The sequence below is a fragment of the Eurytemora carolleeae genome, unplaced genomic scaffold (genome assembly GCF_000591075.1).
Source record: "Eurytemora carolleeae unplaced genomic scaffold, Eaff_2.0 scaffold475, whole genome shotgun sequence".
NCBI classification, from domain to species: Eukaryota; Metazoa; Arthropoda; class Copepoda; order Calanoida; family Temoridae; genus Eurytemora; species Eurytemora carolleeae.
The window spans coordinates 161,125-188,471 of NW_019396382.1; the positions used below are offsets into that span (position 1 = coordinate 161,125).

At 33.3% G+C, this 27,347-nt stretch overlaps 3 protein-coding genes across 3 annotated transcripts; all 3 read left to right on the plus strand.

The window, feature by feature from the left end:
- Nucleotides 1–34: 34 nt before the first annotated feature.
- LOC111702118 (putative uncharacterized protein DDB_G0271606) lies at nucleotides 35–15,199 on the plus strand (the record flags this gene model as incomplete). Its single annotated transcript, XM_023473696.1, has 16 exons — nucleotides 35–137; nucleotides 1,423–1,476; nucleotides 2,219–2,323; nucleotides 3,121–3,253; nucleotides 3,662–3,767; nucleotides 4,476–4,611; nucleotides 4,895–4,988; nucleotides 5,637–5,734; nucleotides 7,359–7,540; nucleotides 8,329–8,429; nucleotides 9,459–9,557; nucleotides 10,716–10,847; nucleotides 11,469–11,647; nucleotides 12,112–12,414; nucleotides 13,557–13,658; nucleotides 14,117–15,199. Coding segments are annotated over exons 1-16 (2,991 nt in total), but the record flags the coding sequence as incomplete, so codon positions are not given.
- Nucleotides 15,200–15,217: 18 nt separating this feature from the next.
- LOC111702126 (ovarian abundant message protein) lies at nucleotides 15,218–16,646 on the plus strand (the record flags this gene model as incomplete). Its single annotated transcript, XM_023473705.1, has 2 exons — nucleotides 15,218–15,742; nucleotides 16,373–16,646. Coding segments are annotated over 2 exons (555 nt in total), but the record flags the coding sequence as incomplete, so codon positions are not given.
- Nucleotides 16,647–22,749: 6,103 nt separating this feature from the next.
- LOC111702119 (nucleolar transcription factor 1-A) lies at nucleotides 22,750–27,316 on the plus strand. Its single transcript, XM_023473697.1, has 6 exons — nucleotides 22,750–23,313; nucleotides 23,995–24,084; nucleotides 24,837–24,984; nucleotides 26,224–26,305; nucleotides 26,621–26,713; nucleotides 27,281–27,316. The coding sequence occupies exons 1-6, from the start codon at nucleotides 23,298–23,300 to the stop codon at nucleotides 27,314–27,316; spliced, it is 465 nt and encodes a 154-aa protein (XP_023329465.1). The 5' UTR covers nucleotides 22,750–23,297.
- The last annotated feature ends 31 nt before the right edge of the window (nucleotides 27,317–27,347 follow it).

Genomic DNA, 27,347 nt, shown 5'->3' on the forward strand with positions numbered 1-27,347 from the left:
AGATTGAGCATATCAAGTTTAGAAATTTAGATAATCAGTTTGTGCCAAAATTTATGAAAATGTTGACGTCAGTTGTAACGTTAGCTAACAGTATTATAGGAGTTAGCATCCTAGCTATGCCGTACTGTTTTAAACAGGTAAACACAAAAATTGAAATAAAAAATTGATTGTTTACTTTATTAGGAGAGCTTTAAAATTAAGAATGCCATAAACGATTCACTACGCAATAGGGAATTGTGGAAATCCTCGAGTTTCAAACTAGTTATCTTCTTCGACGCTGCTTATGTCTTTTCTTTGCTTGCCTGTTTGTCCGTTTTTATCAAATAAACGTCAAAACCGATCGCGTCCAAATTTTCTGTTAGTTCTTAAATGACCTCAGGGAAGGCCGTCTCCAACAAATTTTGATTTGTGTATAATTTTTTAAAACTAGGCTTTTAGGGCGCGAAATCTTCTATTTCAATTGTGCACATTTTCTCTTTGTGAATTGTAAAACAAAACAAATAAAGTTCGCGGATTTTATAAATAAAAAAAAATGTGGATTTCAAATATTTTTTGAAAATGTTTGATCTATAAAGTATAAACTTTCCCTGGTATCATGTAAGGTCCCCCTCAAAATTTGGGCCCGATCGGTTCAGCCGTTTTGACGTTTATTAGATACAAATAGACTAGCAAAGTTTTATAAATGCGCGGGAAAATATTAAATCCCTGAACTTTTTATATTATTTTTATATTGTACAAAGAGAATGCTCACTCATAGAACCACAATTAAAAATTTAAATAGTAAATGGGCGCAGCCTAGTCTTGTAGAAATGTTTTAAATGAATTATCTGAAGCCCTTGAATGATAAAATGGTGAAGTCCCTTTAAATAAAGTTGTTAACGGATAACAGCAAACACACCAGATAAAATTGAACAATAGGCCCGTTGGAACACTAGTGGAGGGTATATATTTCCCCCAAACAAATCTTTCCAGGTTGGCCGCAAACACACACAACAGAGTAATCCCCGTCTCAAGAAAATCGATAACAAAAGCTTTATTTCCTGAAAAATTACATAAATTATAAGTTGGTTACTTGTACAACTGTTATAATAAATATTAATAATAGAAAAAATCTTACGATTTATTAGCGGATGATAAAGGGGTTAACTTATTGTTGATAAGTACTAAAAGACGTTTTTAAACTTTTGAAATAAATGACAGTTGAATATTAACGAAAGTCACTAATTCTTGATATGAAAATATTCTTTGTTTAACTTTTGAAATGGATTCACAATAAACAAGAGTGTTCAGACTCTGTTACCGGAGAACAAAGAAAAGGGGGCTAAAATTATTTGGTTTGGTGTCTCCGAGAGGGGATTTAAGTTAAAGACGACATTACACGGAGAGATCTTAAAGTTAATGGTTAACAAAAGTATGTTTTAGTGCGGAATATTGCTTGCTGCTCTGATGATCATTTTGTCTGGAGTACTAGTCAAAGTAAGAAATTAAATATGTATATTTAAATAATAAATAATGAAAAAAATTTATGTGCATAAAACTATTAAATTTATTTCCACTATTGGCTCATGATGAAAACTGTTTGATAGTGAATAAGAGCTAATTCTCTAATTCTGGTGTTGAATGTTAAAAATTGCGATTTTAGATAATGTTCTTGTCTTCTTCGAATTATTGTTAAAAGTTCATCTAATTTTGTTTTGAAGAAATATTTATATTCTTTTATGAACGAAAAATTTCAAAATTTGTTCTTTTTTTCTAATTTGTATGCTGCTAGCTTGCTGACCGTCTCTTATTGATTAATATTTGAGATAGATACCGGTTTAGTATTTTTATAGATAAAAACCTTGTGAAAATGCGCGTATAGGCAGGCTCTCTGCTGTTCCAGTCGGATCGCGTTACGTCGGGAAACCCGTCAGTCGCGGGGTGCAATTTCTTGTCTTTTTGTTTTACCAATAAACGTCAGAACTGCTGAACCGATCAGGCCCCACATTTTCTGTGGGACCTTACATGATCCCAGCCCAAAAAAAAAATAATTTTCGTATCATTTAAAAAAAAAAATGTGAATCTGCCAGAAAAAAATATATAATTGTTTTATCGAAGAAAAAATGCAGAAAAGATAAAGCAACAATAAAAAGTTTAAATAGAAGATGGGCGCGCAACGACACTTAGACCCGGATTCTACCATTTATACTTAAACTAAATTATATAATTACTTGTTTAGTTGGCTTGTCATCTGTTGTTGAAGTCTGCAATGTTGGCTCGCCGAAGAAATTTTGAATATCTGGCGTTTCACACATATGGAAACACAGGGAAACTACTAGTCGAGGTCAGATCAGACGGAAATAACATTAAATTAATTACGGAAAAATGGGTGATGTTTAAAAACCTTTTTTGTTTGAACAAATTACTTGAATTGGTGAACTATCTCTCATAAATATGTTTAAAAACAAAGAAAGTTGAACAAAGATTTAACAGGAAAAAAATATTTTTTTAGCATCTTAGGCTCCACGACTAGGATTGGTAAGACTTTTCACAAAGCAAAATTCTGCCCACCAAGAAGTTTAAGGGACTGTATCCGTAATTTCAAGTGATTACATTTACAGTGGGGCATTTCCGATTCACGTCGGTAGCTTTAATAGCTTTGTCTGCTAAAAAATGCATGATATTTGTATGTATTGTTTATCGTTTATCATTTATCATTTATGGTTTATCTTTTAAGTGACTTGTGCATTTCGCCTTCCGAAACAAAGGAGTATAGTATCAGAATTAAACACTTTTTGAAGTAAAAAATATGACAACGTCTACCACAGTATTGATTATATTCAGACTTAAATATTATCGTTGTGAAATACAACGGCAGTCTCTTCAAGAATGCTGTTAAGCTAGAAGTAATATACAATTTTGAGCTAAATGATTTTAAAAGCTCAATATTTTCCTATTTTAAGATCTGTGGTTACTTTTTCATCAGCTTTTTTTTAGTCCGTCTCCGGACCAGGAGAGGAGTGTTAATTTTAAATAAGAAAGCAAATTTCATTTTTTGATAAGCATTTCTTCAATTGATTTTTTGTATTCCTCGGAATGATGATGGATGGTAGGCTAGCTATTTTACTATGTTTTGTTTAGCTTGGAATAATCGGTTTTCTTGTGGGAACTGCCATTGCATTTTTCGTTGTGATGGGTGACCTTGGACCCCCTCTCCTAGCAGAGTTCACAGGCATAGAACAGACAGCTAATCTCAGGCTGGTCATTCTTACAGGTACAACCAGTCAGGTGGGGGGAGAAAGAACAAAAACTGGACAGAACCTGGGAAGTTTTACCCTTTCGTTAATAATGTAACCCCCCCCCCAAAAAAAAAAAAAAAAAAAGTCAGCGATGAGAAACCCTATCAAAAATCGCACTCGCATTGAGTGCGATTTTTGATAAGGGTTTTTTGTTCATTTTTATAGGGAGGGGGGGGGTGGTAAAGTGGGGAAAATGATTTTTCAACAAAATGCATACTCTTGTACAAAGTACAACTGAGACCAATAACTTTACCATAATTTAGACTTGGCAAAAAATTATCGATATTTGTCCCATTTCAGTAAGAAATACAGCTTTGTCATAGTATTTTGCTTTAAAAATTTCAAACTAATTATAAATAACTATTTATATTAAAATAATTGAGGTCTTGGTTTGTTTGTTGCCTTGCCCCTGTCCTTGCTGAGGAACATTGAGAGCTTACAAGTAATCTGTGCAACCAGTATCATCTTCTATTTAGTTGTGGTTTTTAGGTAAATATACATAGTGTTTAACATCATGGAGCCGGGGGATGTAATTTTGACATAAAAAAAATTATGAAGTAAAAAATCATCAAGCCGGTCTTTTACTTTCTTCTTTTTAAGGATGAAGGAAATTGTCTTATGTTCTCATGTTATCTAAACAGTTTCGGAGGTTAAGTTAATGCATGTCCCGTAATATCATTCACAGTTATAATGTTAGTACTTTCCCAAACGCTTTTTCCCAAGCGGCAACTTCCCAAGGGTATTTTCCAAAGTGGCCACTTCCTAAATGTGCAATTTCCCAAACGCTTTTTCCCAAGTCCGTCCTAGCCGCAGCGATCGTCCCCTAGCCTGTTCAAGCCGCAGCGCTTGCCCCAGTAGCCCATTCTACCCATAGCGGTTAGCCCCAATTGCAACCTGCGGTATCTCAGAGAACCTAACTTAACCTTTGGAAAGTTGCCGCTTGGGAAATTGCACACTTGGGAAGTTGTCACTTGGGAAGTTGTCACTTGGGAAATTACGTAACACCTTTCTGGATGTGTTATAACATTCAACTTAATGAACTGGTTATATAAATAAATTTTTTTGACTTGCCAGTATTTATATTATGTACATTGCACAACCCTGTTTGCATTGTAATAACTCTCATAAAGACCAGGGTAATTGGCGGAGCTCAACCCTGTTTTCATTATAGGTTGATTGTTAATAATAATTGTACAGGGTTGTACTAGAAGCAGTCCCAACCTTCACCTCGATGAATTGGTTGGATCAAGTTAACATCTGGCGACCTGCTGGCATGCTTCAATGCTTTCCTATATTCTCGATGGCCCTGGCTTGTCAGACTAACGTATTCGAGGTAATAGAGAAAACGAATTTTTTAACATTGAAATGGAATAGGATCCAAAATAGTTGCTTTAAAGAAATAAGTCCTTTAGATAAGACGACCAGTCAATTCAACGATTCGAAGTCTTCCTGACGCATCTTTTTTATGTGAATGATAGCCATCCTGACGCTTCTTACTGACTCATCTTATATAGACGGATGCAATCCTTCCTGACGCTGCTTGTCCAGACGTATGAAAGCCTTCCTGGTGCAAATGTTTTAGGTTTACGCAATTTTTCCTGACGCATCTTATTTAGGTGTACGCAACCCTACCCGACGCATCTCTTCCCAAGATGAACCAAGTTATCAAGGGGGCAGTGAATCTCTGCTCTGGACTCTATATAACTATCGGTATTCATCTATTGGATCTACTCCACATACTATAAAATGTATTTAAAGGGACTTTAAGCGTAATTTTAAGGGACCGTGCATGCAAAGATGCCTATGTCCGATTCAAAACGATAAAGCACTAATTAGATTTAAATTTTTTATAATTTTGATAACTAATTATTTTCCATTTTAGTTTCTTAACAAATGAGAATAGCGCCCAACTACTACAGGGAAACTTAAAGCAATTATCAGAATAAAACATTTTTAAGTCTAGAAAATGACGTTATCTCCCATATTAATGATCAGATAAAGGAAAGATACCGTTGTGAATCGGGCCTTGTCATCTTTTCACACTGGGTCACTTAAAATTACGCTTACTTCACTTAATCCTTAAATGGATTTACTCAGATAAACCCACGGTTATATTATATTTTTGAAAATCTTGATTTTATGAGAGAAAAAAATTACGTTAAACATTAGTGGTTTCAATATAAACTTTTTATGAAACAAATTCTCAAAAACTTATTGGTTAATAACATATTTCTTCGAACCATTGATATTATTAGTATCATTTAAATTAACATTTTTGGTATCCTACTGTTTCGTTTTCGTTTCATTAAAAAATTAACGTTTCCAAAATTTGCTTGGCAATTATACTTGTGTTTTTAGGATTTTTTGGCTACATTGCATTCTGCGGTCACGATTTTGGAGGAAACATTCTCACTTCGTTTACAGAGCATTCAAGATTTATAGGTATAATTGTATACTAAAGTTTACAGAGCATTCTAGATTTATAGGTATAATTGGATACTAAAGTTTACAGAGCATTCTAGATTTATAGGTATAATTGGATACTAAAGTTTACAGAGCATTCTAGATTTATAGGTATAATTGTATACTAAAGTTTACAGAGCATTCTAGATTTATAGGTATAATTGTATACTAAAGTTTACAGAGCATTCTAGATTTATAGGTATAATTGGATACTAAAGTTTACAGAGCATTCTAGATTTATAGGTATAATTGGATACTAAAGTTTACAGAGCATTCTAGATTTATAGGTATAATTGTATACTGAAGTTTACAGAGCATTCTAGATGTATAGGTATAATTGGATACTAAAGTTTACAGAGCATTCAAGCTTTATGAATCCCTTCATATAACTTCTTTGTCGATTCATTTTATGAATCCCTTCACATTATTTCTTTGTCGATTCATTTTATGAATCCCTTCATATAATTTCTTTGTCGATTCATCTAATGAATCCCACTCTCTATATAATTTTAAATTTATCATATAATCTATTTGTCGATTCATTTTATGAATTCCACTATCTATAGAACTTTATAATTTATCATATAATCAATTTTTCGGTTCATTTTATGAATCCCTTCTCTATAACTCAATAACTTATTATAAGCTTATTTATCAATTCATTTTAAAAAAAAATTTTAACATTTTCTATAATAGACATTAAATATATCGTTTCATCTCATGAATACCCTTCTTAAGCACTCAGTTAACAGGGAGGGAGATTCTCTCTGTCAGCATTTAAATATGTATTTAATACAACTGTTTGGCAACTAACTGACAAAAGGAATCAGACCGGTGACATGGCTCAAATTTGGTCGTGTGTCCGACGTTAGGTTTAAACCATGTCAGGCTGAAAAGCCTTCACCTATAGGGGATTGTGATGGCATACCCCTTGTAGGTCAAGGAGCTGTTGGACGCATCCCTAGCTGTATGATATGATATGATGATATAGCTATAACTTGATACTAATGTTTACAGAGCATTTAAGACTTATAGGTTTAATTCGATACTAAAGTTTACAGAGCATTCAAGATTTATAGGTTTAATTTGATAGTAAAGTGCAATCAGTTATTTTCGTATTGGGAGGGCCGGGCCTCCTCGAATAATTGAAAAGATGAAATTGGAATTTTCAGGGGCAAAATAGAAAATGGCATGATTTTGATTGAACAAGATTCAATATTATAGAATTTCATTTTTTGGCCTTCTGTGTCACATTGATAATGCAGTAAATGTCGTTTACCCGCACTTGGTCGATAACTAAATTTTTGTTATTTCAGTCGATCCACTCAACTTAGACTTTCAAAAATAAATTATGAACATTCCTGTGGTTCTACCGAGTTCCATTAACAAAATCTAAAGCAACTCGGTCAATGGGGTTAATGAGTTATGATCGGGCATTCAAACAAAAACAAAACTGGCAAACAGAGATTACTATTTGTTATTCATCCTAGCCTGGGAAGCCAGCTTTGCAATAAAACCAAGTTTTCTTTACAAGAGTAAACCTATTTAACTAATTACCTAGCTAAGAACATTCCCGTGTTTCTACTAAGTTCCACAATCCAAATTTGAGTAAATTAGGTTAAGGGGTTCATGAGATATGATCGGATATCCAATCATAAAAAACAGAAAAACAAATTTGTATTGTTGCAACTCTATTTAGACTTACCAAGGCATCGGATCTACAGAACTAGTCAACGATTACATGCCTCCCACCAGGTAACTAGATCAGGATTAGTCAACGATTACATGCCCCCCACCAGGTAACTAGATCAGTAATGATTTAGCATTATTAATATTGTTGTTATTATTGCAGTTTAACAAATATTGTTAGTGTATTATTAAAAGACAAAATTTTTATGATATTGAAATATTTACAAAAGATGAAAATTTCTTTTTATAAAAGACTTAATTATCAGCCTCCAATTCCAAAGGAAAAAAATGAGATTTGTAAACATATTTTTTCTTGTTCACAACTTTGTTTTAATTGTCATTTTCAAAATAAAAAGCGGGTAAAAAATATTCGCATTTGGGTCATTTCAAAATAACTTCTAGAAATATCAGTTTTGTCTGAACTTTTTAAACAAGACCTGAAAATGAAAAAATGATGATAAAAACTGCACTAAGGACTCATTGACTTGGCTTGGAATTGACTTATACAGACTTAACTTAGACTAACTTTCTGTCCGATTTAATGAATTTTGAGAAGTAGTTGAATTTGATACAGAGTAGACTAAGTAGAACCACTTTTCTCATGTGCCTATTCAAGTTTTTAAAAAGTGGTTCAACTTAGTTTATGCAGTTCAACTACTTTATGCTATTCATTAAATTTGGTCCTCGGTCATGCTAAAGAATTAGTTCAATTCTCTCTAACTAAATAGATAAATTGTGTTCTTAATATTCATTTATTCTTAGCTTTTACGGTTATTTTTGATGAAATCTGAGCCATGACTTCTAGGAATGGTGGTTGATTGCTTGTTTGGGTGTTTGGGTGTTTGTTTGTTTGTTTGTTTGTTTATTTATTCTAATGTTCAAGTTTTGTTTATGTTAGATTTAATCTGATCACCCTGTTTGTGATATCTGTGGCGCTAGTGGTGGGCATCATTATACCAGATATTGAACTAGTTCTTGGTCTAGTAGGATCTACCATGGGTAATATATTAGATTAAAGGGACTGTACATAGTCTAGTGGTGGGTATTATTATATTAGATTAAAGGGACTGTGTATAGTCTAGTGGTAGGCATCATTATTTTATATTAAAGGGACTGTGTATAGTTTAGTGGTAGGCACCATTATATTATATTAAAGGGACTGTGTATAGTCTAGTGGTAGGCATCATTATATTAGACTAAAGGGACTGTGTATAGTCTAGTGGTGGGCATTATTATATTAGATTAAAGGGACTGTATATAGTCTAGTGGTGGGTATCATTATATTAGACTAAAGGGACTGTGTATAGTCTAGTGGTGGGCATTATTATATTAGATTAAAGGGACTGTGTATAGTCTAGTGGTAGGCATCATTATATCAGACTAAAGGGACTGTGTATAGTCTAGTGGTAGGCATCATTATATTAGACTAAAGGGACTGTGTATAATTTAGTGGTGGGCATCATTATATTAGATTAATGGGACTGTGTATAGTCTAGTGGTAGGCATCATTATATTAGACTAAAGGGACTGTGTATAGTCTAGTGGTGGGCATCATTATATTAGATTAAAGGGACTGTGTATAGTCGAGTGGTGGGTATCATTATATTAAAGGGACTGTGTATAGTTTGGTGGTGGGCTCCATTATATTAGACTAAAGGGACTGTGTATAGTCTAGTGGTAGGCATCATTATATTAGACTAAAGGGGCTGTGTATAGTCTAGTGGTGGGCATCATTATATTAGACTAAAGGGGCTGTGTATAGTCTAGTGGTGGGCATCATTATATTAGACTAAAGGGGCTGTTTATAGTCTAGTGGTGGGCATCATTATATTAGACTAAAGGGACTGTGTATAGTCTAGTGTTGGGCATCATTATATTAGACTAAAGGGACTGTGTATAGTCTAGTGGTGGCCATCATTATATTAGACTAAAGGGACTGTGTATAGTCTAGTGGTTTTGATCTTTTTGCATACCTTCTACTAAACTTCTATTTTTGATAATATATTTACTAAAAAATGTTTTGTTTAGGTGCTTCAATCTGTGTCATATTCCCGGCTGTTGCATTTCTGAAGCTAACCTCTAAAAATACCACAGAGAGGCTGGCAGCTAGGGGTGTTCTAGCCGTAGGTCAGTGACATCTAGTTACATCTAGTAACAGTTCAAATAGGTTTGGAAGATAATTAGATACAGACAGAAGACAGAAAGTTCTAATTGTAACATATTGTAGGAATAGTTCCAATGGTTAGATCTGGTTATAATAGTTCCAATGGTTATATCTGGATGTAATAGTTCAAATGGTTATATCTGGTCATAATAGTTCCAATGATTAGATTTGGTTGTAATAGTTACAATGTTTAGATCTGGTTGTAAAAGTTACAATGGTTAGATCTGGTTGTAATAGTTCCCATGATTAGATCTGGTTATAATAGTTCCAATGATTAGATCTGGTTGTAATAGTTCCAATGGTTATATCTGGTTGTAATAGTTCCTATTGTTATATCTGGTAGTAATAGTTCCAATGGTTATATCTGGTTGTAATAGCTCCTTTGGTTATATCTGGTAGTAATAGTTACAATGGTTAGATCTGGTTGTAATAGTTACAATGGTTAGATCTGGTTGTTTTACTTCCAATTGTATAATCTGGTTGTAATAGTTCGAATGATTAAAAAGGTTCAATGATTAAATCTAGTTGTAATAGTTCCAATGTTTAGATCTGGTTGTAGTAGTTCCAATGTTTGATCTGGTTGTAATAGGTCCAATGTTTAGATCTGGTTGTAATGGTTCCAATGTTTAGATCTAGTTGTAATAGTTGGAATGATTTAATAGGTTCAATGTTTAGATCTGGTTATAATAGTTCCAATGTTTGATCTGGTTGTAATAGTTCCCATGATTAGATCTGGTTGTAATAATTCCAATGTTTGACCTGGTTGTAATAGTTCCCATGATTAGATCTGGTTGTAATAGTTCCAATGTTTAGATCTGGTTGTAATACTTCCCATGATTAGATCTGGATGTAATAGTTCCAATGTTTAGATCTGGTTGTAATAGTTCCCATGGATAGATCTGGTTGTAATAGTTCCAATGTTTGACCTTGTTGTAATAGTTCCCATGATTAGATCTGGTTGTAATAGTTCCAATGTTTAGATCTGGTTGTAATAGTTCCCATGGTTAGATCTGGATGTAATAGTTCCAATGTTTAGATCTGGTTGTAATAACTGTTAATGATTAAATCTGGTTTAATAGGTCTAATGAATAGGTCTAGTTAAAATAGTTTCAATGATTCAGGAATAATAACCCTCATTCTGGGAACCTATGTGAACCTGGTTGAGAGATCAAGTTCCTCCAGTTCTCCTGGTTCTCCGGGTCCTAGCTTTATCAAACCTAAATTTGATGCAAACCCCCTCCATCGTCCAAAAGGTGAAGACCTTTAACTCGTCACATGGATTTCACATTTTAATCTGTATGTTTATTTTAGTTCGAGATTTGGTATTTATTTCAAATATTTTTACTTTGTAAAACTTACCATTTTTAATCTTCTTACAGATATTTGCTTGTCTGTCTACAGTGCTTAGAGTCCTGATCCGTTGGATCCGCAAAAATATGCGGATCCACGGATCCGGACCCAAGGGGCAAAATATCAACCAATGACTGGGGGGTAAAAAACTTTTTACTCTCAAACCCAAAATCTGAACTGTTAAAAAAATGAGATTAAATGAAATTCCTGATCTTTGAATTGTTCGTCAAGTTATAACATTTGAATAAGCGGGGAAAAAGAAGAAAGTAATTGACTATTCTGCTTTGGTAATAAAAATTAAAAATGTTCATGACCTTGATCCGGATCTATTTTCCTAGTGCGGATCAAAATTAATTGAATCCTATGCACTGTCTGTCTGTATCCAAATAACTTTAGTAGGGTTTAACAGAAAAATCCGCAAAAAACTTAAAGAGCAGCAATTAATTTGTTAGGTTAATAGAAAGCGCTAAACATCGTCCCTTAAAGAATGACTCAGTAATCATGTAATAAAACTCCATTTCCAGATTTATCTGATGAGGTAGAACAAAAAGGAGAGGAGTTAATCAAGAAATTATCTAACGAGGTAGGGAAGGATGTTCCCTCCTCCTCCTCCTCCTCCTCCTCCTCCTCTTCTTCAAGTATCAAGAACGAAGAGCTGAAGAATGAGAAAAATAAAGAGGTTAAGAATGATAACAAGGAAGAGGTTTATTTCTTTCTAATTTGATTTATATTTTTTAATTTCTAATGAAATGAAATTTAAAACTTTGAATGGAACGTGGTAAAAATAACTGATTTAGTTTAGTCACTTCAGTTTTGGGAAAATGGAACATTTTTGTTCAAAACATAATTGTGTAAAATAAGATCTGTTTGCTTAAAGCTCTAAAAGTGTGGAATTGATATTAAAAAGTGAGAGGGACCTGACAAGGGAATGGTCTAAAGATGCCTGATGAGGATGATAAGTTTTTATTTTCAAAATGTCAAATAAAATATTAAAGAACTGGGAATTTGACAGCAACAGACCAGAAATTCCAGGGGCGTTTCATGAAATAGATCGAGGCCATTTGGTCGCGAAACAAAAACCAAGTTTAAGATCTTCCAACTAAAATGTCTTTAAAATATTTTGAAAAATATTCACCATTGAAAGATTTTAATAAACCTGGAATACAGGAGACAAGAATTGAGCCAGTTGTTCCAGAGGAACCTGAAGATACTAAATCTGTGGAGAAGAAAGATGTTCCTGACTCACAGGAACATGATGATAAGAAATTAGATGTTTCAGACGCTCAGGAACACAAGGATCAGAAGGACGTTCCTAATAACCTGGAACATGATGAAAAAAAGAAGTTTGTTCCGGATGCTCTGGAACACGATGATAAGAAAAACGCTAACTCTGAAGATGTCAAGGAAAATCTGAAAGTAAAAGAGCCTGGAAAAGCTGCCGAAGCAGAAGATCAACCTAAACCAGAGAAGGTTTTTTTATTATTCTGAACAGTTCTATGGATGTCTTATGTTATTTTTATTCTGAACAATTCTATGGGTGTCTTTTGTTATTTTTATTCTGAATAGTTCCATGGGTGTCTTATGTTATTTTTATTCTGAACAGTTCTATGGGTGTCTTATGTTATTTTTATTCTGAACAGTTCTATGGGTGTCTTAATTTTATTTTTATTCTGAACAGTTTTATGTGTGTCTTATGTTATTTTTATTCTGAACAGTTCTATGGGTGTCTTATGTTATTTTTATTCTGAACAGTTCTATGGCTGTCTTATGTTATTTTTATTCTGAACAGTTCTATGGGTGTCTTATATTATTTTTATCCTAAACAATTCTATGGGTGTCTTATGTTATTTTTATTCTGAACAGTTCTATGGGTGTCTTATGTTATTTTTATTCTGAACAGTTCTATGGATGTCTTATGTTATTTTTATTCTGAACAATTCTATGGGTGTCTTTTGTTATTTTTATTCTGAATAGTTCCATGGGTGTCTTATGTTATTTTTATTCTGAACAGTTCTATGGGTGTCTTATGTTATTTTTATTCTGAGCAGTTCTATGGGTGTCTTATGTTATTTTTATTCTGAACAGTTCTATGTGTGTCTTATGTTATTTTTATTCTGAACAGTTTTATGGGTGTCTTATGTTATTTTTATTCCGAACAGTTCTATGGGTGTCTTATGTTATTTTTATTCTGAACAGTTCTATGGGTGTCTTATGTTATTTTTATTCTGAACAGTTCTATGGGTGTCTTGTGTTATTTTTATTTATCCCTAAAAAATGTCCCATAAAGATAAAAAGATTGATAAGTAAAACCTTATCCCTCCTTCTTTTTGTTTAAAGCCCAAATTCGGACAAATTAGTATTTACTAATTCAAAAACTCTGGATCTCATTTAACATTTTTAAATTTCTACCTTGTCCAATCTGTGTAATCTGTGGCGTAATTAATAAGGCTGTTCAACCATTTAAAAATGCACATAATGCCCATATTTTGTAATCAGAAACAAAAGAGAATTGACCCTTAGGAACATCTTCGAGTTATGTTTTCTACAGTATATAATAATGGTATTTGTGTATTTTTAAATCTTTGAACAATCCCTTTAGTAATATTTCCCAGGAGTACGCTGCTGCAGAGTTGCTGGAGGAGCTGGCCAGGCAGAAGAAGGAGCAGGAGATCATTCTTGATCAACAGAAACAGATCCTTAATCAGCTCAAGGAGGTGGATTATTCATTTATTCATCCTTTCATCCTTTCATCCTTTCATCCTTTCATCCTTTCATCCTTTCAATTTCATCCTTTCATCCTTTCATCCTTTCATCCTTTCATCCTTTCATTTATTCATTTATTCATGTATTCATGTATTCATGTATTCATGTATTCATGTATTCATGTATTCATGTATTCATGTATTCATGTTTTCATGTTTTCATGTTTTCATGTTTCCAAATTTTCATGTATTCATGTATTCATGTATTCATGTATTCATGTATTCATGTATTCATGTATTCATATATTCATATATTCATGTATTCATGTATTCATGTATTCATGTATTCATGTATTCATGGGACCCTTTACTTCTGTCCATTTGACAGTGATATACAATTACTGATTACATAGTATTTGTTCATGGAACAGAATTTGACTTTAATATTAAATAATATGATACTATTTTAGCATCAGCTGAAAGAAACAGAAGGAAAGGCTGTTGTGCAACAACAACAACAACAGCAGCAGCAACCTGGGAACCAACAACCTGCTGAACAACAAGCCCCTGCAGTTCAACAGCAATATCAACAACAACAGATTAATATGCAACAGCAATATCAACAACCTGCGGAACAACAACCTATAGTTCAACAGCAGCAGCAAATACCTGTACAACAACAATATCAACAACTTGCGGAACAACAACCGCCTTTAGCTCCAGAAATGCGGCAACAACCGGTAGTTCAACAACAGCAAGCGATAGGGCAACAGCAGCAGCTGGTACAACAACAATTTAATGTGAAACAACAACATCCTCCACAATCTGTAGTGCAACAGCAACCGACTGTGCAGGAACAACAAGTCCAACAACAACCTGTCATCCAACCACAGCCTATTATTCAACAACAACAGGTAGTTCAGCAAAATCAGCCTGTTTTTCGAAATCAACAACAACTGAATGACCAGCAACAACAGCCGGTTTTCCAACAACAACCTTTGGTACAACAACAACCAGTTGCCCATCTACAACAACAATCAAATTTTCAACAATATCAACCTGATCCCCAATACCAGCAACCTTTAGTCCAACAACAGCAGCCCGCTATTCAACCACAACAACAACCTGCTGTTCAGCTAAAACAATCTGCTGTTCAACCACCATCTGATGTTCAGCAACAACAACCTGCTGTTCAGCAACAGCAACCTGCTGTTCAGCAACAACAACCTGTTGTTCAACAACAACAGCAATCAGCCATTTACCAACAGCCTGATGTTCAACAACATCCTGCTTTTCAACAACAACAACAACAACAACAACAACAACAACCTGTTGTTCAACAACAACAGCAATCGGCTATTTACCAACAGCCTGATGTTCAACAACAAAAACAACAACAGCCTGTTGTTCAACAACAACAACCTGTTGTTCAACAACAACAACCTGTTGTTCAACAACAACAACAACCTGTTGTTCAACAACCACCTGTTTTTCAACAACAACAACAACCTGTTGTTCAACAACAGCAACTTGTTCAACAACAACAACAACCTTTTGTTCAACAACAACAACATTTTGTTCAACAACAACAACCTATTGTTCAACAACAACCTGTAATTCAACAACAACCTGTTGTTCAACAACAACAACCTGTTTTTCAACAACAACAACCTTTTGTTCAACAACAACAACCTATTGTTCAACAACAACCCGTTGTTCCACAACAACCCGTTGTTCAACAACAACAGCAACAAGCTATTTACCAACAGCCTGATGTTCAACAACAACCTACTTTTCAACAACAACCTGTTGTTCAAGAACAACCTGTGATTCAACAACATCCTGAAATTAAACAACAATCTGTGGTTCAACATCAACAACAGTCTGAAAAGAAACCAACCGAAGAAATAGATATTCCTAAAAAGTTGAAAAGTCCTGTAACCATTCCAAACAAGTCCATCGACGGTCGCGACCTCAAATCTGCCGGAGGTCGTGACCTCAAGTCTGCACGTGTGCGGCGTGAGATCTGTGAGAACGACCCAAGTTGTGAAGAGAAGTTTGACCGGAATCCTTTGCAAGATAGTTATTTAGACCAGGTTAGTTTCATTCCTAGTTTGAGTGCGCTCACCCGATCCTACTTAAATTCTTTCACACAAAGGTGGGACCAGAGGGAAAAGTTTTTTATGGGATAGCGCTTAGCTTAAAGGGACTGTTCAGTGCTCACATAATTTTAAGTTATTAGGAGCATATAACGGTACCTTTTTTCTTTTTCTTTTTCTTAACCCCTTGGGCGGTCTGGATCTCTCAAAATGGGGAGGCTTACAAATTTCATCCCTTTATCTTTATATTTATATCTTCTTTGCTTGTCTGTCTGTTTGTCTGTATCCAATGAAACTCAAAACGTCTGAACTGATCGGGCCCAAATTTTTTGTGGGACCTCACATGACCCCAAGGAAGGTTTATGGATGCTCAAAATTACAAAATTGTGTATCCAAAAGTTTTAGATTTTTTAAAAAATTTGAAGCTTCGCGAAAAAATATATTATGAAATCCCAAAACTTTTTTGTTTGCTTTATATTGTAAACAGAGAAGATGCTTACAGATAAAGCCACAGTTAATAGTTGAAATAGAAAATGAGTGTGAAGTGCCCTAAAAGCCTAGTTTCTTTAAAAGTTACTTGCAGATTTATGCGAAAGTAAAAAAAATGTCATAATTTTAAAATTACAGATAAAAAAGGCGATATATTCCTCATGTTGATAAGGCCAGGGTTTGTACCAGGGGGACTGAAATTGAGCTAGGCCTCTGAACATCCTTCCGCCGGGTTTAAGTTAGAGAACCATGAGGATTTGGATCGGTGATTCAGGATTTGAGCCGGCTGCAGGCAGTTCAACGACCTCTCCATTTCATTTAATGAGATTTCAGTAATCAGTATTAGTAAGAAGAATGTTTGTTAAGCAGCTTTTACCTACCCAGTAAATAAAGGAAAAATTTGAATTTTTGACATTTGTAGTTCTTTATATTTTTTCCAGGATTACATGAATTTACTGAAGTTGGGGACGAGAAACCTACTAGAGAAGAAAGAAATCAAATCTAATTCATCAATTCAAGAATATGAAGTGTGATCAATTTAAGAATATGAAGTTTGATTCACGATCAATTGAAGTCTATAGAGTGTGGTGTGCGATCAATTTCAAAAGACAGTGTGATATTTGATAAATGATTAATTGTGAACGATAACAAATCTTTATATAATGTACCATTTGTTCCCTGATAAATTTATCTCCAAAGCATTTACATTTTTAGAGTGATCGTGATCAATTATCAGAATATTGGTCTGAAGGTTTAGTATTAAATAACAATATAAATTGATCCGCAAAATTTGAATTTTATTCCACACTTGTGCTGGCTAATTATTTAAATGAAATCACAATATGATCACTAAGCTTTTGGTACTGTGTAGTCACTGATCAATTATCAGATTGGAAACAACGCTTGAGTGTTTATTGTACAGTACAGTTTACAGAACATGCTTTCATCTTTAACTGTATGTACAGTATGGACTTCAAAATGAAGTTATTTTCTAAACTTTTGTTTCGTGGGATTGTTGTAAAATTTTGTAACCAGGGATAATTTTGAAGTTTGTGTTCCATGTGATCATATAACCTTCTTAACAAGATGATCAATGATAATTTTAGATAAGGTACATGGTGAGGATCTTGTTATTAAAATTAGGGATATACAAAATGATTGTCCAAAAGATTTAGAAAAATGTGTAACCACTACATCACCGCCCCCCACCCCCCCCTCTATATACCCTGTACCAAACTGCCTATAAAAGAACCATTGGATAATCAGTTTAAGAAAGACTCTAGCAGAAAATGGGGAACATAATTTCAGTATTTTTAAAAACTTGCGCGTTTTTTGTTAGTTAATTTTTACTGTATGGGTTGGAACAGAAACCCCTTCTGTCAATTAAAATTTTGAACAATTTATTTAGTCTAAAGACTATATAGGCCAATATTTAATTTGTTTTGCTATATAATTTTTAGTTTTTTATTATTTTTTACGGATTTATATTTTTAGAATTTTGGATATTCTTTTTTTGAGTGAAAATTCTGTTGTGATGTAATTTGGTGAAAATATTAGAAAATTCCTTTTTTATTTATGTTTATATATTTTGAATTTTTATGAAGAAATAAATGTATATGTTAGTATAAACAGTTGATTTCTTCAGTCGTTCTGCTTGTCTGTTTTTGTTTTGTTTGTCTGACTAACAACTGACCCGATCAGACTGAATGTTTCTAGTTTATGGTCGGTAGAATTTTTAAAAATTGCCTCAACTATGGAAATCACCTTAAAAAAACTGACAAATCTGAATAAATTTTACCCTTTGTCTGGTCAAACTGACGAGATCCTTCTTTTCTATCGGAAATTGCTTATTTCCACTGAAAGGTTTTCGTATTTCTCTAATTTATAAACTTGTGAATTTAGTAAGTAATTAATTTGAGGTAAATATGTTCTACTTTAAATGGACTGTAAAGGAAAAAATAAAGGGGTTTGGACTGAAACCTGAGCATTTCAGGAGTTGATCGAGACCTATAACTTGGTTCCCGTCTGGAGGAATTGATATAAATCTGTGTCAAAATTATACCAAAACTCATTATGTGAGATTCTATGTTTTTAACAAATCAAATCGAGCAAATATGCAACCAATCTGAAAACGACGATAACCCAAAGGAGCCTGAAAACCTCAGGTTTGCTCCTATTTTAATTTAATTTGATAAATTTTCATTTTTAATAGATAAAAATTATAATTCAATTGATACATCTGTATCACGTGATCAAAACTGTAACCAATGGCAGTGCAGTGTAGCTGCTACGTGCCTCTGTCTGTATCCTATATACCAAATAGCATATATATGAGTTTTGGTATAATTTTGACACAGTTTTATGTCAATTTCTCGAGACAGGAACATCGGATAGAACTCTTAAAAGTTTCAGCCTATACCCCCTTCGCAGCTTTATGTGGCAATCGGAGCAGACCTATACATTAAATGTAATTAGTTAATGATAATGCAAAGTATAAAATTGTTCCAAAAAGCAAGTTAATAATTTGTTTATAAAATCTATAGATAAATGACAAAAAAAAGGGTTTGAGCAGGAAATATTAAAAATACACCAAACATAGTGATTGTGCAAATATTGACATGAATTTTAAAAAGATACATATAAATTTTAAATTAATTGGTGATGTATTGTTACTTCTACCAAAGCTAGCAACAAGTGCTTTTTAGTGCTAAAATGTATATGTAAAGGGCTACAAGCCAGCAGAAAAGCATAAGTGAGTTATAATAAATCAAACCTCAAGGCGTTCCGACACTTCAAAGTCGACCCTGCACTGTCTTAAAAATTAATGAGACTTTTTATAAGCAGGCTAAATCTATGTGCTGTAGGTTTAAGGAAAATCTAATTTATACAAATATTGAAAAATTGTGATCAAGGGGAAAAATTGTTTTAGGACAATATTTTTACTGATTTTGTCATTGATGGTGGGAAAATTAATTTTTTCATTTGTCGCATTTTTACAGAAATATACTGTTTTGCCTTGTTTTAATTACAATAAAGCAAACCAAAAAAACGGAGAGGGTACATCTACAGGGTGTCCCAATAAACATGGGAATTCAGTGGCGAATTCGATATCGTCTTTTTAAATAATTCTTAAATAATTCTTTAAATAATCAGTAAGAGTTTTGTATGTTATGTTCACATTTTGTTTGTTTATGTTTTGACTGCAATACGGTTGTACTTAGTAAAACAAGAAAATTGCAGTATACAATAGAGTAAACTTGTCCGTCATCACTGTTCATCTTGCGGAGACATTAAAGACACATTTTAACAGTCTTTTACCCTTTTCATAAAATAAACTCTAGCAGACATAATAATATTTAGGCTTTTAAAATTAGGTATTACGATGCTAATTCATAACAAAGGCGATATCGAATTCGTCACTGAATTCCCATGTTTTTTGGGACACCCTGTATATAATGGTGATCCTGCACTGTCCTAAAATGGCTCAAAGACAGCGACTTGTAAATATTCCTTTAAAAGCAGCGCCACAAATAGACGGACAAAGGGAGGCAAGAAAAAGAGAAACTGCGGACGCGCAGATGGAGAAAGGAGAAAAAGATGATTGATGAACATTTGAAATTAAATTATATTAATGTTGCCTCGTACCATTTTATTTTACAAAAAGGAAAACAAAAAAACATTGTTAAAAAATTGATACGCAAAAGTTTTTAACAAAAAAAAATTACGAAAAAATTGTTTGGAGCAATTTTATTTTAAGTCCAGAAGTCAATTACAATTATGATATCATCTTGATTTAAAGTTTGGACAGAAAAAAACTTTTAAAAATAAGGATAGGAACGCAAATTCAATTTTCATATGAAAAAATTATAATGGAGAGAAGCATAACGGGCATTTAGTCTTAAATCTAACACTCGTCCCATTTCTCAGTGTTAGATTTGGAACTAATTTACCCCCAAAACAAGAGAAGGAAAAAATTCCCACCAAAATTCAGGCTCTCAAACAAAGCTGGGAAACTTTTTGAAAATACATTCCTAGAGTTAATCACTAATTGAACCTTAATGCAAAATCTCAAGAAAATAGTTTTAAAATGGGAGGTGTGTGGGTTCCACCAGCCCAGGCCCGTAGCTAGGAATTTCTTAAGGGGGGGGGGGGCACAAAAGTTATTTTTGCGAAAAAAATTTTTACTTGAAAAACTCAATAAGGGTAAAAATTAATGAATGTAGACTAAAAAATTAGATTTTTAAATTTTTAACACATAATAGTTTATTAAGATGAATAATTAGACTGAGTCCGAATTTAAACTCAAATTCTAAAAAACTCTGCAAGCTTGAGGATGAGTACAAACAGCTTCTCCTAAACCTGGCAAGATTTTGTATTTAATATAAATTTATCTCCATATTACTTTATTCAGTACGATGGTTCATTAGAATCATTTATCTAATAAATGAAGAGAAAAGGATACTTCTCAAAGTACAAAAAATATATCATTTCACAAGACGGATAGAAATAAAAATTCCCAAATTATTTATTTCAGAAAGCTCTCAATTTTTAAGAAAAAAAAGTTCTTTACATATAATATTGGTAACAAAAAAAGATGTTAAGCCAATTTTCTCCCTTTTTTTCCTTCTTTTAATTTTTTTTGTCTCAGAAAAGTGCCTTCCTTCGGCCGGTTAAAAGGGGGGCACGTGCCCCGGCCCTAGCTACCATGGCCTGAACCCCCCTCCTTGGAAATGTGTGGCATTTACAGTAAAACATTTCCCGGATTTCTCTGTTTTAATAATAATTATATTAAAACGTGGAATTACAAGTTTTAGATTTGGACCAGATTACAACAAATTTTAGCTTTTTTGGTTCAGCCGTTTCCGCGTTTATTTGATATACTACAATTAGGAATGTTAACGTTTTCATTTTTCAGAAAAACGATCGTTTCGTTATAAAAACTAAGACGAAAAATCGAAAACGAAACGATCGTTTTTAAAAACGATAGTTTTTTTTTAAATTTCGTTTTTAAAAATGGTAGTTTTTAAAACGATCGTTTTTCAAATCGATCGTTTTTATATAATTCGTCGTTTCGTTAACGATCGTTAACGACGACCCCTTCGTTAACGATCGTTAACGAAGAGAGGAAACCGATCTGAAGGGCATCATTACTTATCATTAAGTAGTTTTTGATAAAATATCAAGGAGTTTTAACTCCCCAACTGTTAAACTTCATGTAAGACGACATCCAATAAAGTTGCATGTAATTTTTTCCTAAAACGACCATTTTGATAAAGTTCGTCGTTTCGTTAACGATCGTTAACGACAACCCTTCGTTAACGATCGTTAACATAATTGCCAATAAATGTTTTTTTCAAAAACGATCGTTTTTTTAAAAAACAATCGTATAAAAAACGGTCACAAATCGTTTTAATAAAAACGATCGTTTTCAAAAACGATCGCTATTCGTTTTCTAAAAGTTCAAAACGAGTGGGTCGTTTTTAAAATAGGTCGTTTTTTCCGAAAACGAAATGATCGTTTTAGAAAACGAAACAAAAAACAATCGTTTAACGATCGTTTACAAAAACGATTAAGAACCCTAACTACAATAGACTCAGCAGATGATCAAATATACACCTATACATACATAAACAAATGATTGACAGTCCAAATTATTTTTTTTTATAATTATCTTTTTTGTTTGTTTATTTTCTTGTGGTTTTTAACAAATCGTTAGAACTGACGAGGGTCAACCCAGAGTCCAGACGGAAATATATTTTCAATAAACGTGGAAGAAACATCTACTTTTTTATTCTACAGAGGTTTGGTCCATTACCGAATTTTAGATTTGTTTATCATTTGTGTTTTTTTTGCAACAGAGATTCGATTAAACTGAAAAGTGAATTTTGTGAAAAGGGTTATTTGTTGAAAACTCGTATTTTGTTCAAAAATAATGGGATTTTAAAATGTTTAACACTAGAATAATAGGAACAGTTCAAATAAATCATTTCTTTTATTCGCATATTATCTTTTTTAATCTATAGCTCTATCAATACTTTTAGTTTTTCGTATGTTCCTCGATATGTTGTAATTCTTGTAATTCGTAGATTTAGTTGAAACCTCACATGATAACGTTAATCAAATAATACTCAATGGAAAATCAATACGTATACGTTTAGTATAAGAGAAGGATGATTAAAAATAGAGATTTTCTACTTATAATAGTATAACTGGAGACCAGAGAGTTAATCATACATGCATCCATGTTTCTAAATCCAATTCCATACTGTAACCTGATAGAGCTGACAATTCAGTGTTTTAGTTCTAACCATTTATCAAGATTTGACGGACACATTTCTCTGTCCAGACTCCTGAGAAATTCAAATCTCGGCGCATTAGAATTTGACCGTTGGCGTGATCTTGCCTAGGGTTGGAGTGCAGGTCCAGCCTGTGTCAGGCTAGGATCGGTCTATTATCCCGGAGTAAATTCCAGTAAGGCTAGCTCCATATCCGACTATCACCACGCACCCAGTCGGGCCTGCCCGGTAACCTCGCTCGGATTAGACGGTCCGGTCCGGGGACTCTCAGTGGGCTGGCCGGGGACAAAAATCCGGGATATGAGATGTGAGGGCGCTGACTGTTGGGTTGGTGCGGGGAGACCTGGATATATCGACTGGGGTGGCAGGCTACAACACACCGGGAGCTAGTAGGCACCGGGATATACTGCACCTCTACACCACACACTGATAAATTCTGTAGTTTTACTTCAATGAATCATATTTATTCTCTGAAAAGTTACATTTAAAACATTTATTGTTATGTGAAAAGCAATTTACAGTGAAAATGGAATGTGTTTTGGTTTAAATATGTGAATAAATTGTAAATAATGGATTCCCGAGAAAAGAGTCAGAGAATTGTCAGATGATATCCTGTGATATTGAGTATCCCGAGTGTTTATAATTTAACCGTGAGTTACGGGTCCAAACACACGATATTTATCGGAGACAGGGTTGTTAATAAACATAGGATTGGATTCAGGGTTAGTCAATAAACATGGTACCGAAGACAGGGTTAGTTGATAAACATGAGATTGGAGACAGGTATAGTTAATTAACATGGGGAGACATGGTTAGTTAATAAATATGGGATTTGATACATGGTTAGTCATTTAACATGGGATTGGATACAGGGTTAGTCATTTAACATGGGATTAAATAAAGGGTTAGTCATTTCACATGGGATTTGATACAGGGTTAGTCATTTAACATGGAATTTGATACAGGGTTAGTCATTTAACATGGGATTGGATACAGAGTTAGTCATTTAACATGGGATTGGATACAGGGTTAGTCATTTAACATGGTATTGGATACAGGGTTAGTCATTTAACATGGGATTGGATGCAAGGTTAGTCATTTAACATGGGATTGGATAAAGGGTTAGTCATTTAACATGGGATTGGATGCAAGGTTAGTTATTATAAATAGGATTGGAGTCAGGGTTAGTCATTCAACATGTGATTGGAGACAGGGTTAGTCATTTCACATGGGATTGGATGCAAGGTTAGTCATTTAACATGTGATTGGAGACAGGGTTAGTCATTCAACATGTGATTGGAGACAGGGTTAGTCATTTCACATGGGATTGGAGACAGGGTTAGTCATTTCACATGGGATTCACTCTCCACTAAACTAAACTAATTCTATTGAGACAGGGTTATTCATTATACATGGTATGGATACAGGGATACTATATATAAACTCTATAAACTATTTCTCCAGATATCAGAATGGGAAAGAAAAGGAAGGTGGATACAGGGAAAGGATCCTCTGTAGTGAAAAGGAAAAGAATTGTTGATTTAAATAATTCAGGTTTTTATCTTTATTTTATTTTTAGAAAATAATATTTTACCTTTTTGCTTCTTTGTACTGTTGAACCTCAAATCAATAAGATTTCCTGGATTTTTATACCTTTCTTAGGGCGATGACTGAGATGTACCACAAAAATATTTCATTTTAATTCTGCAAAGTAAAGTAGTCAATTGCTTAAATTTGAAAAAATTTAGGGATTAGAAATATGCATTAAAGGCGAGTAATCTCTCCCATCTGCTCTTCTAAACTTGTAATTTGCTATATTCCAATATTTCATCACAAGTATGACATTTCAAAAGGATTTTTGCCATATCCGCTTGGAATTAGTATTATGTGGGATTTATATTTTTTATCTAAAAACAATTTGTCAGAAAAAATAAATTTATTTTCAAACATTTGCGCACTCCATTTACTTACTTTCTTGGGTGGTGATCTTCAGAACTCTAGGTAGGAGCATGATGAGGATAGCTATAGTTGCCCGGGCCCCGCACAATCCAGATTACAGGTTGTCATCTGTGGAAAATACTCAAACAATTCCACGCACCCTGGACATTTATGTCCCAATAGTTCTGAAGCCGGTAATTGGTGCTTACCGGGGAGTTCCAACAAAAAATAAAGAACATAGGATGCCTAGGATTAAGGATGGAAAACGGAAAACAAGAAATGTAAAAATGTCAATTGTGTCACAACATTATTTCTAATAGTTTAGAGTGCACTTGCTTTGTTAAGATTATATTTGTATCCTCCTCTAGATGTTGGGTTGAAGCTTGAGAGTTCAACTGAATATGATGACGATGACCCTGTCCTACTCGTCCTACCAACCAAGGACGAACTCCAGGTCCTCCTGGACCGAATAGAACACCAACTGCCCAGGGACGATCATGTCAAGTATGATTCAAGGTAAAGATTCAACATTAAAGGGACCGTCAACGAAATTCTACGTGGACATTTAGCAGTTTAGAAGTGTAAAGCACGATTCGCAAATTGTCCGTTCGAAACCTCAGAAATCAACATTTATTACGGATATTTAAAAGCGGAAAATTGGAAATTTTAGGTTTTTAAAAAGTTTTTACACTTTTTTCTTTGTGATTTTTTTTATTTATTTTGATGGTTATTATACTGTCACTTAAACCAAAATTCATCATCAAAAGTTCATCAAAGCTGTCCAAATCATGGGGCCGGGATGTCTGCAACCAATCTTTTAAGGTTTCTCTTCATAGAGATCTGTTTATAGGACTACTTATACACCTTGGATTTCAGAAAGTCCAGAAGTAAAATCTAGGGGGCGGGGTCAGATAGATGTAAACGATTTTTTGGGTTTTTAAAGAAATATTGGTTAGCTCAAGCTAACAAGAAAGATTTTCAAATATTCGACATAGTTTCACACCAAATGGAAGGATTGGCCAACAAAAACTTGCTTAAATGACTAAAGGGGATATAAAATCCTGATCCCTTTTTTTATGTATATTCAAAAAAATGTTGAAATAATATCTGGTTTTTCCTTTAAAGTTTTGTTTGGACCAACATCAACAATAAATCTTAAGTTTTCTATTTGAAAACAACGGTGTCACCAGATTATATGAAAGATATAAAGAATTCCTCAATGTTCTTTTCTTCTTCTTTCTCACTATTCCTCCACCCTTCATATCTACTTCCTATTTTCTTCAATACCCTTTCCAATCTTTTTCATACAAGGACATTTTTTGTTTCGAAAATTGTTTCGAGAGACCCTGGCTGGCAATTAAAATGAACAAAAGTAAACATGTTCTTATTGAAATACAGTGAACCCCTTAATAACGAATACATCGGAAGAATTTATTAAATGTCGTCTTGACAATTTTTCATTGAGTTTTATACTATATTACGTAAATTTCAGTATTTGCGAAAATAAATAAATAGCTATGAATATGCGGAAACAGTTTTAAAGAGTTCCATATAATCGTTCAATTAAAAAACTAAATATCTGCAACATTCAATTATCAGAAAGTGAAGAATACGACATTTGATGAATTCTTTCGATGTATTCGTTATGAAGGGTTTCACTGTAACAAAGCAGAAAAAAACTATTTATCGACTTATCTAATCAAGAGCTCGTAAGTTGGATTGGGAACAGAAAAAGTTATCTATCTATCTATCTAGGGCTCGTAAGTTGGATTGGGAACAGATAAAGTTTAAGAATCATACTGCAGAGGATTGTAAACGCTATTGGGAGCATATTCAGGTTATATTTTTTGACATCACTTTAAATTAAAAAAATTTAAATGTTTGAAATTTAATTAAAAGTTTTAATCGTGAAGGAAATTATTATGAAAAAGTGTATCGATTAAACCCCACCTAAGGATTGAATGAAATCTAGCTGAAATCCCCAAAAAGGAAAATTAAAGAATGAAATTGAAAAAACATCACGCAATTTCCGTTTAATTATGGCTTCTATGATTTTAAATAAGCTATAAACTGATGTTAAAAATTTATTTCCTTAATTGTTCAGTTTTAGAGAAAGTATTTTTATTTAGAAAATGTAAATATTTTTTATCAGGCCCGAATCCGACGGTTCCGGATCTTGTCGGAAATGATTCCGGATGCGCGGCAATGGCTCTCTCAACCTTGGACTAATTTTTACAAATCAAAGGTGCCGTATTTTTACATATTCTTAGTTTTTTTCGTTATGTTTTAGTTTTAACATTATATTTATAATTTTTATCAAAATGTGAAGTATTTAACGCATAATATTTATAATTTTATCACAATGTGAAGTATTTAAAGCATATTATTCATAATTTTATCACAGTGTGAAGTGTTCTTTAACAAAGTTTTAGCATTTTTATCATAATGTGCAGAATATTTAACACAATAATCATTGTTATTGTTATTAAAAGACTTTTATGTCGTTTTGTGTATTATTTCAACCATTTTGTTCACATTCTATAGTGAAATACCATAGAGTTGTCGGCATTTAAATCAATATAGAATGATGACTACTTTTTTGTTAATATTAATTCATAACAAGCTTTTTTCAACAATCAACAGAGATAAATATGAAATATTTTAGGATCATAACAGCTTCCTTAAATATGAAATATTTAAGAATCATAACAGACATCCTGAAATATGAAATATTTAAGGATCATAACAGACATCCTGAAATATGAAATATTTTAGGATCATAACAGACATCCTGAAATATGAAATATTTTAGGATCATAACAGACATCCTGAAATAAATGGTTATTAAACAATGTTTATCAATATCCATGTTTTGTAGC